This window comes from Corvus brachyrhynchos, unplaced genomic scaffold, assembly GCF_000691975.1.
Source record: "Corvus brachyrhynchos isolate BGI_N302 unplaced genomic scaffold, ASM69197v1 scaffold229, whole genome shotgun sequence".
In the NCBI taxonomy this organism is placed as follows: Eukaryota; Metazoa; Chordata; class Aves; order Passeriformes; family Corvidae; genus Corvus; species Corvus brachyrhynchos.
Window position 1 is genome coordinate 2,262,284 of NW_008240042.1, and position 11,468 is coordinate 2,273,751.

The window sequence follows — 11,468 nt, forward strand, 5'->3', positions numbered from 1 at the left end:
TTTTTTTTTTTAAGGCTAGCTTCCTCTAGAAGATACTGAGCTGTCTTGATAAAGCTCTGTCTTAAGTTGTGTTCTACAATTATATATGCCCTTGTCTGCTTCAAGGCATGGGCCAGACATGTACCTGGTGATTTGGGTGGAATCCAGGTGATATCTGTCTGAGCACAGAAGTGTCTAAATTCTATACCACCGAGTTGAGTGCATTAAGTGACAAAAGATGATGATTCTGACTGAAGTGTCTCACCTACCTCTGATCTGTAAGACTGCTTAGTTAGAAATAAGGATGTATTGAGTCCTCTGCAGTGTTTTTTGGTTGTGGTGACTCAAACAGGACCCTTCTGTCCCCATGAAGTGTCACAGGATAAGAATTCACCTTTCCCTTCTTCCTGCAACCCATATATCCAGGAGAGATTTGCATTACTGGACAAAGCTCATCCATTTCTTGCTTCACAACTCAGCTGTGCTCCACCACTTAGCAGGAAAGAGGGAAAGCTGTAAGGGTGGAGATGGAACACAGCCTGTCTCTAAATATTCCTTCCCACTGCTGACGTGAAAAACCTCAGATTTTGAAAGGAATGGTGACTAGAGGAAAGCAAAGAGTAGAGGAAAACAAAGAATGAGGGTAGCCTTTATAATGCAGGGCATAAGACCAGTATATTATGGTGAGATGATAGTTCAAGCTTCTGCCAGCTTTGGGATCATTTGTTTATTTCCTTACACTTAGGTTCACAACCCTGGCATGGTAGAGAAAACACGCTATATCTCTTCAGCTTTTCTTTGCAGGAAATACATTCCTGATTTTGCTACAACCAAGAACTGTCTTTTTTCCACTTTGGGTGGGTAAAAGACTGACTGGTTTTCTTCCTAGAAGGAAGAAAGGTTGTGTGGGAATGCATGAGAACCATCAAAGGCATTTTTTTCTCTGAATTGCCCTACCAAAGCCTTTTCTGCTATTTTGCTCATCTTAGCCCAGCTGAGTAAAGGTGAAGGTAGCAGAGGGTCTCATGCCATTCACTGAATGTTTTTCTCCTGCTTAGGCAGCTGTGGAAGAGAATGTATGGTTTTTACACAAGGGAAAATAGATTCTACTTCAAGAGATCCTGAAAAGTAAGGAAACAAATGCCCTGGTTTTGCAGCAGAACATTCTGTCTCAACTAACTGGAAAAACATCCTACGTTTTAGGTTCTTGTTAAAATGCTTATATTTATTACAAAAATCTGCTTAGCAGTAAGGCATTCCTAAAGACTCTAGGCATCTCCCCTGTGGTATTTTTGCTGTTTACAAAGCAGGATTACTTTCCACGGTGTTGGATATCTTCCCATCCTTCTAGGTAAACTGTTTCTCAAGCTGGGCTGCCCTTCTTCAGGGAAATGAGCTGCAAGGTGTGCTTATGTGCATGGTGATTTGCTGAAAGGAATTTTTTTCAATCCCTCGGCATAATATTGCCTTTGTTATTCTTCCAGCTGTGTTTTCTTTTGTGTGTTGCTAAAAAGAGTGACAGGATTTCTAAGAAGTTACTGCAGAACTGGTAAACCCTGGATATGCGCAAAAAACAATTCCTGGTTATCTGTAGAGTTCAGATGGTTGAGAAATAAAGACAGCAAACATACTAAAATATTCTCTCAAGCCTAGAATCTCTAAGTACTGTATACTGTTTAAAATCCACAGAGCAGAGAGGCAGGCATGAGATGAGGAGCTGAAGATGAGGGAGGAGCTGTGCATTGGTAAGAACATACGTCCCACCCCCAAAACACAGCCATGAGTTAAAGGCAGAGTGCATCTTGAACTAAGACCTAGAATATAAAATCTCTTCCTTAACTGCTGCCCTGGTGTGCACATTAAACACACTGTACTAGGAAGCTACAGTTTGTAAATAGAACAGATTCCTGATGGATTTCTTTTCCCTGCTCCATTTTGGGAAGCTTCTGCCTTCAGGACTCAGTGATCAATTCCTGTGCTACCTCTGGATTTCCGCTATGTTTGGTCACTACATAGAGACATACACCCAAATAATAGGTCCTGCTTGAAGCAGGTTCTATGGATTTCTGCATCACACTGGGCTGCCCATTCATTGCTTCTTTGAAACCCTGATAAGAATTCAATGAAAGCCAGAATGCAGTTGTTGAGGCCTCAGAATTTCCTACTTATGTTGGTACTTCATTGAGAAATACACACTATACATATGAAAAATTCTGCTTTTAAAGAAAGGTTTCTTTTCTAAGTGCCCTTAACTTTTTGTGTGCTCTTGGCTTGGCTTTATACTTCTTTGTCACAAAACTATAACTGCTACAGATGCCACTTGCTCTATCAGCTACAAGATCAGTGCCAATGTGGTTGATTATCATTCCTGTGTAGCTATAATATTAATCCTGTTGGTGAAGGTGTTCAGATATGCCAAATAATTTTTGATTCAGAAGGGATTGCTCTGACACTTATGCACATGCTCTGATGTTAAAAAATGTCCATGACTAGAAATGCCTTAGCTGAGTCTTCCTTTACTGAAGACAAAACGGATGAACATGTTTGCTTGCTGTTAGCTACTTTCCATATTTAGATTTTTAATGTTCTAGGTGGACTACTCAGATTTAGATGCTGTTGCAACTAAAGTAAGAATGAATACCAATTAACTAACCAAAAATCCCCGTTTCACTCAAGGAAACATCTTGAGCTGTCTGAGCAGTGAACACTTGCTTTTTTCCTGCGTAGATGTCTTCCACTTTGTACTAGTAAAATAATTAGGAAAATGTTATTAAAGAAACAGGTGAAAAGCTGCCTAATTTGCTTCATCTACTTTATAAACTAATGGTTTAAGGAGTTAAGCATACTCTGATCTAAGGCAATGTAGTTTATGTCAGTCTTATGTAGGCCAGTTCACAAGAAATTTATATGTTCTTCTCTAAAGTGCATGAAACTGGAAGCAGAGACAGCTTGGGACTTCCCAGTAACAGTTAAAACTGAATTTTGCCATTGTAAAGGTGAGAGCCTTGGTCTAGAGTGCTCCAAGCTCCACAAGCTCAGGAAAGAGCAGTGGACAGCAATGTCTGTGGTTGAGTACCTGTTGTTGTTCCTGTTGCTCTGCTAAACTTTAGCCATGAGAGCAGCAGCGGGAACAGCCATGAGGGTTTGCCAGAGCTCAGAGCAGCCAAGGCAGCAGTGGTGCTATGAATATTCTGCTGCTGCCTTTGCACAGCCTTAGGAAACAGTGTAGTGCCTTTATGGAAAGCAGCCCTCTAAAGAAGTTTTCTTGCATTGCATCTGAATGTATTTGCTAAAAAATGCACATGGTGGTGATGAGTAATGCAGGTGATCAGCAGCTTTCAGTTAGGTGCTAATACCACCTGATACAAGAAGAGGAACCTGTCTCTTCTTCAGTACCTTAACCCTACCTCTACAGCAGCATAAAATATAAAACTTTTATTTTCTGGTCTTCTTTCCTCTGCAGAGAAATAATTCTTACTGATTCTTACAGGGCTTTAGGCTTTGACATCTTGAATGGCTGAGATGGGTGTATTTTGGGAAAAGAGGAAACTATTTGGGTGCTGGTGGTATAAAAATGTGATTGAAAATTAAATTGTCCCAGTTTGGTCTATTAAGGTTGGATTTATAACTGTCACCCTTCCTGTAAAACTCAATTTATTAAGATTTTTAATACTGATTTGATACTTCAAGTGGATATATTGTGGTAATTAAATGTAATGGAGCTTTAATACATGCAGAATATCTTCAAAGGACAGTGAATATTAAACACATCTCAATCCACTTAACAATAAGGGGAACCCACTATATAATTACAGTAACTGGAGAAAGTAATGGGTGAGGTTTTGAGCCTACTGTACCACAAGGAAAGGTTAAAAATGTCAAACACCTGTGACCACATCTTTAGTTGACATAAATTACATAATTACTTATTTTCCAGCATCATATCTTTGTTAATTGTGTAAATGCATAATAGAATGAAGAAGTAAATTCTTCTGGGATCTTCCACTGCCAGTTACTATAATTTTATAGCTGTGTCTTTCTAAGGATTTGTAAAATGGATTTGAGTATCAGTAGCATTATCTACTTCTCTTTTGAAAGTAGTTTTAAAATAGTTAAGGCTACATTATGTTTCAGGAAGGTGGTTATAACTATTTCTAATACTCAGTTTTAATTACACAGTATTATACATTTTGTTCTATACAATGTGGCCATCTTAACACTGTACTGTTTGTTATTTTAATATGCAGCTGAATTCTTGTTCAGTCTAATTCTGTCTTCAGACCTGTTTTGTCCTAAAAATGAAGATCTGACCAAAAAGGTATTAAGTGTTTGACACTACTTGTTATAGAGGATACTAATATATGTTCAACATGAGGCTGACTCTGAAACGAAAAGAATCTTTTAAAATAAAGTTCAGAAGTGTACAAATTACTTTAAAACAAAAATAAAAACACTTGAATTGTTTTTCCTTAAAAGCCTATCACTTCCATTATCCAATCGCGATATTTCCAGTGGCCACCCTTCGTACTGTTACTCAACAAGAGGAGCTGAAAGATGACACCGATTTTAGGATCCCTAGTGGTACAAATAGGAATGGCATTTATTTAGCAAACTTTAAACCCAACTCCTAATGTAAGCATTACTGAATGGTTCATATGAAAAATGCTCTATAAATAGTAATTGCATTTCTTATCAGAAGTACTAGGGCTCCCTTAAAAATGTTATAAATGCTTCACAATACATGCAGCTAACCTTAGACAAAAAGGTGTTTGTATATGGTAATTTGTAAGTAATTTATTTTGAAAGTTAAATCACTGAAAAATAGCTAAAAGTTAGAATTAAGCTTTAAAGGTGATTTTAATTCTGCCTTCTTACATGTGGAAATTGGCAGACATTGATGTCAAGGGGCTGCAGTTTTGTTCATAGCATTTATTTATCCAACACTTCTCTGCAGCACAGAAATAATTTCTCATATAGGCTAAGGAAATTCCATTTGTACAGAGCTAATCAGAACCATATTTCAGCTCATCATATAAGATAGAGCAAGACAAGTGAGCCTATGGAATTCCAGAGAAGCAACAGAAAATTAATAGACAAAAATGTATTGCAAAATAATAAAGAGAATATAAAAAATATTGTTTGTTCTAAGCTTCTAAAGAATTTTCAGAAGACCATCAAAAGGCAATTCTGAAAGGCAAAATTAATTCCAAATTTTCATTCCTCTTTGTGAAAAGCAGCAGAGCCCTTGAAAGGTTAGAAAAAATTGTGTAATAAAAATGCTTGTTCTTTCTAAAACTTGGCTCTGAAAAGAACTCATGCCATTTTTCCTTAAAATTTACTATCAGATATACCATGAGAAGTGAGAATGCTGGCTTAGCAATTATCCATAAAGACACAAGGGTAATTTACCAGGGAGGACACTAATATATCATGGGAGGTGCAGTCATAGAATCACAGAATGGTTTGGGTTGAAAGGGACCTTAAAGATCATCCAGTTCCAACCCCCCAGCCATGGACAGGGACACCTTCCACTGGACCAGGCTGCTCGGAGCCCCATCCAGCCTGGCCTTGTGCAGGCTCTGAGTCCAGCTAAGAACCCCAGTCCTATGTCCCATTAGCCATTTACCCAGCTATGGAAGACAGGTGAATCCCAAATCAGGCAGAAGCTGATCTTTCTCACCAACTCGTTAATCCAAAATACAGATATCTTATCAACAAGTTGCCAGCTTAATTTTCCAGGTGGAGTATTGAAAAGTGTGAACTAGAATTTCCATTAAATCACATCCATAATTGTTTACAGTCATCCTAGTGTCAAATTCATATTATATTAAAACCAGATAAAGTTAAAAGACTTATCTGTAATTTTTACAACTGGAAGATCAGAACCAGGTGCTGCATTTCACCATAGAAAATATGCCTCTGTACAAATGTAATCTATGCACACAGAGATAATTTAAATCCATTAATTAATTCAAACTTTATGATCTTGTCCAATGAACACCTGTATTATTAAGCAGTTATGATGCCAATGTTATATAAATGCAAAATGCATCTTTTAAAATCACTGTTTCTTTTATTTTAAAATCCAAATTGAAACCACAGGGCACTAGTTAATATAAAACCATGCATTAAAATGTTTCATTTAAAACACATGTAAATAAAAGTCTTTGGAATCTTTAAGGGCTGAAATAGTGAAGAACATTTTTTCTTAATTATATGACTTAAACTTTTATTTACTAACAGAAACACTTCATGTTTCTGCTGAGAAAAGAAAGAAGTGAAATATCCTATCAGCTATGCACCTGTGTACCATCCATAAAGAGTGAGATACAAGATTACAAAATTATTTGATTATTTTCTCAGATAAGTTAATATCAATGAAATATATTTTAAAAAAGCTCAGTTCTGCTCATTCAATCGTGTTCTGGCTTGAATTATATTAGTAAATATAAATTGCATTAGAAAAAGCATTGCTTTATGGCTTTGTTCAAATAAAACACCAGGACAGGATAACTTTATACCAGATAAAAGAGTTGATGACGAGCCTTTTCACACTTTGACAAAATCAGATGAAATTTAATATTTCAGAAATGGTCTGTGATATAATTGGAATAATTTTGAGACTCTGCTATTTATGAATATTAAATGAAAACCTTAAGGCTCATCTTAACTGACATAAAGTCTCCCTGCAAAGCCATAATACGAAGCCTGCGTATCACAGGGAGTATTTTCTGTAAAAATATGAAGTAAGGATTGGATAATATAAAAATAGCAACTAGTCCATCAAGGAGGAGAACAGTTTATAAAAAGTTCTTCCCTCATAAATTCTTTTGCTAGCTATAGCAGCTATGAGAAATGAAGAGCTCCTGTGAAATGAAATGCCCAAGGCCACACTTTGGTTAAGAGCTATGAGCTACATCATCTTTAATGGGAGATACACTTTTTCTTGATGGAGGTGAGACCTGAGAGCAAGGTTTTTGTTGCAGAACAGAAAGGAGTTGTATTGTTTCCTTAAGTGCACTATTCATTGACAAAAACCCACTAAATAGAGGAGGAAGCACAGAGGAGAGCCAGTGAACCCCTAAGGAACCGAAGTTAGAATGGATCGTGGTATCCTACCTTGTACACGATGATGGGGATATCAATGACAATATAGATAAGGTCTCCCAGTGCCAGGCTGGCTATCAGTGCATTCGGGCCATTCCTCATACACTTGTTCTGGTAAATGATCCTGAGCAGAGTCGCATTCCCAACCATCCCGACGATGAAAATAGCACAGGATACCACGGTGTTAATGTACTTAAAAGTTTCAGCAATCTTAGTCTGCTGGGAGCATTTGACAGTTTGGTTGGACACCGGGGGCTGCATGGTGGTGAGGAGAATGCTGGATTCCATCCCTGAGAAGGTGGAAAGGGGGTTTCCCGAGTCACTCCGATTGGCAACGTCTCTGTCAGAGCTGTCACTGAGGACAAATCCAGGGACCAGAAGCAGTAAGGAAACCCTTAAACACAAGGCTTCCATCCTGAAGTCCCCAACGAGCAAATTCAGTGAGACAAGGGTTTGGGTTTTTTCTTCAGTATTTCAGTGCAGAAGAGATACTTCTCACTTCTTCACCTGCAGAGAGAAACTGTAAGCAAAAAAAGAAAAGAAAAAAGAAGCACATAATCAGTACAACAGGTAGTCTAACACGTCCTGTTTCTCACTTAAAAGCACATATATATAAACACCTGTTTATACTCACTGTGCTGCTCTGAAATCTACATTACCCCCATTACCTGTCTGACAAAAGACAAACACAAAAAAATCCTTACGTAAGTGATAGTTTATGCAAATAAGATCCCACAAAACCCTTTTAGCTTGAGACAGAATTTGTATAGGGATGGAAAAAATAAGGTGGATGAAATTCTGTTTTAAAATAGAGTCTTGCAGGAAAAGTCGGCCTGCCTTGGAGACTGCTGAATGGTATTGTAGCTAAAATAAGAAGTTATTCTTTTCTCTTTGAAAAAGAAAGGTAACAGCACTGCATTAAAAACTACATGTAATAAATTCATCAAATTTCTGAGTATTTTTGGTATATTGCAACAATTAGTCTTTGTATTATTTTTCTCTGACTTACTACCTGGATTTCAAATTAAGACTGAAAAGACATCTATTTCAAATCAAAATCTGGATCAGATCCAAAATTCCTAAATATTAGGAGGAAGATTTTATAGTCCTAGGGTAGACCTCTGGCCAGGAAAAACCTTCAAACTTTGTGATTTGGTCCTAAGTGTAATTGCAACTCATGCTGAGTACTTATCCACAGTGAAGTTAATAATAAAAATTTAAGCTCTTTTAAAGATAAAACACATTTGACTTAGTGTTCTAAGCAACAACTCATGACATTTCCAGGTAGGGAAGAAAGCATCATAGAATCCTGCCCCAGTAAGTGGGAGTGCCTGTGTGTAACCTGCGTTGTAGGTGCTAAACCTCCAGTGAAACCAGGGATGCCACTTAAGTCCATTTTCTTGAAGCCTCGGTTTAGTTTAAGATTCTTTATTTTAACATGGCTTATATCTGCAAAACAAGACAAAGTGCTGCAGTGTTGACAAAAGAAGAGTAGAAAATAAAGTATTTATAACTTCCTGATTTCCAGGGACTCGCCTGAAGTATTTGGGAGGATCCTTTTAAATAAATTAATCCTAATTTCATTCCCTATGGGGCTATTAAATCAGAGTTTATAGCAAGACGTTTACCAGAGAAGGAAGGAGAAAATTTACTGATAGTACTTCTGGAGCAGGCACAGTATAAATATTTATTACTATTGCAGGCTTCTGTTGTGTGTGGTCTGTGGAAGTGTGTGTGTACCTCTAAACAGCAGCAGATGCGATGCTAACCGGAGTATTTCTGTCTGGCATGCAGAGTGCTGTCCCTCACAGACCAGGGATCCACCTTTCAATCCTTTTATTGCTGTATTTGAGATCAGGAACTGACCAACTGGCAGTTCCCATGGGCTTTATTTCAAAGTTTGATGTACTAAATAATAAATCCTTCTTTAATTAAATTAAATGCTGGTTATGATGGTATCTCAGGGCACTTAGCAGCAGCATGGTGTAAGTGTTTTCACTAGAGGTTACTAAATCATACCAGAAACAACAGAGATGTTTGATGTAATTCTTTTCAGGCAAGGATTAATACTTGTATTATTTCCTGACTATGGTTCCGCAATTTACAAATGGGAGAAGTGTATCACTATTAAATGGCTTTCCCAAGTAAATGTGATGGAGCTATGAACAGAGCCCACAGCCCTATCTTTTAGTCGTTAGATTAGTTTCCTCCTTACTTGGTGACTTTTTACGTGAAAATGTGATGTATGTGTCATATAAACACGGTAGTAGCACGGCAGTCACACCACCAGCATGCAGAGCTAGGAACAGCATTGCCAATTACCATCTCTTCTCTCTCCCGGAAGAAACTTTCCCCTAAGAAGCAAAACTAGAAAGTTATTAATAGACTAACTTCTAAGGGTACTTTTAAAATAGATTCCTGACAGCCCTTCATTCCTCTGTGCATACTTTAAAAGTATTTATCTTGTTACAGAATACAACGTGCAACCTGCCTCGTGAGAGTAACACACTGGCATCCCTGATAACTTTCTGTGATAAGGTAATCTAGGATTGTCCTTCTTCACACTCAGCCTGGGTACATGGAGGGCGTGAGGGTGCTCTGTTAATGTGGGAGCCACCCGCCTGTGCTGTGCCTGTGCTCCTGCAGTGCTGCAGAAGCAGCCGCGGATGCAGGGAACTAAATTCCTGACTTGCCTGGAGTATCAAGTCAGAAAAATTCCCATGCCGAGGTTCGCAAGAAGAGACCGTACTAGTGGAAATGAAATTGTTCCAAGTATTAAAGACGAGCTACGACGTTAACAGGGCTTGATCAGTGTAAGGCAGCCGAGATGCGAACCGGAGCAAATGAAGCGGAGCAGGGCAGGAAGGCACTGAAGGGGACAACGCCGGCAATGGGGATTCTCTGGGCTGTTCCCGGCGTGCGCTGCCGGGGAAGCCGTCTGCTGCTCCTTCTCCAAGGCGAGAGGAAGCACGCTCCTTGCACCACCAGCAAAGGATCAATTCCCACGTGCATTGGCAAACCAGTGCTGCCTGCCCTGCAGCCCACAGAGAGCCTCTGGCTCTGTTAAACTTTATGCAGTAACAGTTCCCCCAAGCTGCCTTGTGCCCGTCTCTTGTTCTCCTCCCTTTCTCTCTCTCACACACTCACACCCGCACACAGAGGTGCACCACCGCCACCGAATCCCTCTCCGGGGCGTTCTCAGCGGTGCGGAAGGTGCCCACGGCTCGGGCCGGGCTATTCCCGAGGTGGCATCGGGATGGATCTCCCGCAGCATCCCGCGCACTTCCCCCGCCGCGCCTCCCCGCCCTGCTCACCCTCATGCTTGGGGCTGCTGCCGCCGCCGCCGCCTCGGAGAATTTCCTCTGAGTGGCTTTTCCTGGGATAGTCTTACCAGATCCTCCTGCCTGCGTCTGACTGGGTGGAATTGAAAATCTCCACCTCCGCTAAATCAGTGAACGAAAGAGACAGACTGAAGAAGTCGGAGCGTCCCCTCTCCTCTGCCCCCTCCCCCAATTAAAACAAACCTCCAGCCCGAACTGAGCCCCTGCCAATGTTAAACACAAAGGCTGCCTCCCGGGCACAGGGGAACACGGAGCTCTTTAACTCTTTCCTCGCTGAAACTGAGCACAGCTGCTTTGCTGGACTGATCTAAACCCACTGCTGCAGCTGCCTGCTGACGGCACGCAGGATTCTCAGGAAGAGCTGTATCTGATCCCACCAGACGGCAGAGGAGCCATGAGCAAAACGGGGGAATCTGCTTCGCTCTTGCTTTGCATTTGCCCTAGGGTGGGCCAGGATCAGAATCTCTGAGACAATCAGTAAAACTCTATGTGTGAGAGTTTCAAACATGCTGGATCAGTAAATGGAAACTGCTCCTGAGTTAAAGTTTCTTTGATCCATCCAGGACACACCTTGCTGATGCATCTTAGTTGCATTTACAAGGATAATAAGAGTGTGGCATTTTCTGTCATTCCTGTGTTTTCTATTACTGTTCTTCTGTCAAGACAGAGGTGCAAAAAAATTTGTGCAGAAAAAGTGGAAAGTTCGTTTATACTTAATGGTATTTTCTCACAGTGAGAAAAAATGCAAGTATGTCAGAGGGAGCAGCTTGTACTGGAAAAGGTTTCAAAATCCCTTCATGCTAGCAAGTTTATGAAACTTTGAGTCCTTTGTTGAATCATTTCAGGTTTCTCATTTCCTGGCAAGTTTTCATCTGGTTGTACCACAGAAATTAGTTTCTGAACATATATGGGCTTCTTTTGAATAAAAAAGGGCAATTTTCCTAAATAAGATGCAAAAATATGTCGTCGTGAACCTGCAAAAGCAGAGTGAAAAGAATAATAGAAAATGTGATGCTAGTGGCCTGCAGAATTAAAATATCT

The 11,468-nt window shown here is 39.7% G+C and overlaps 1 protein-coding gene across 1 annotated transcript in view; it reads right to left on the minus strand.

The window, feature by feature from the left end:
• EDNRA (endothelin receptor type A) overlaps positions 1-10,609 on the minus strand; it is a 33,928-nt gene extending 23,319 nt beyond the window's left edge. The window contains exons 1-2 of the mRNA XM_008641273.2: positions 10,401-10,609; positions 7,099-7,606 (exon numbers count right to left, since the gene is read on the minus strand). Of these exons, the coding sequence (XP_008639495.1) occupies positions 7,099-7,500 (402 nt within the window). The 5' untranslated portion in view covers positions 7,501-7,606; positions 10,401-10,609. The remainder of the gene's footprint in view (positions 1-7,098; positions 7,607-10,400) is intronic.
• Positions 10,610-11,468: the final 859 nt, after the last annotated feature.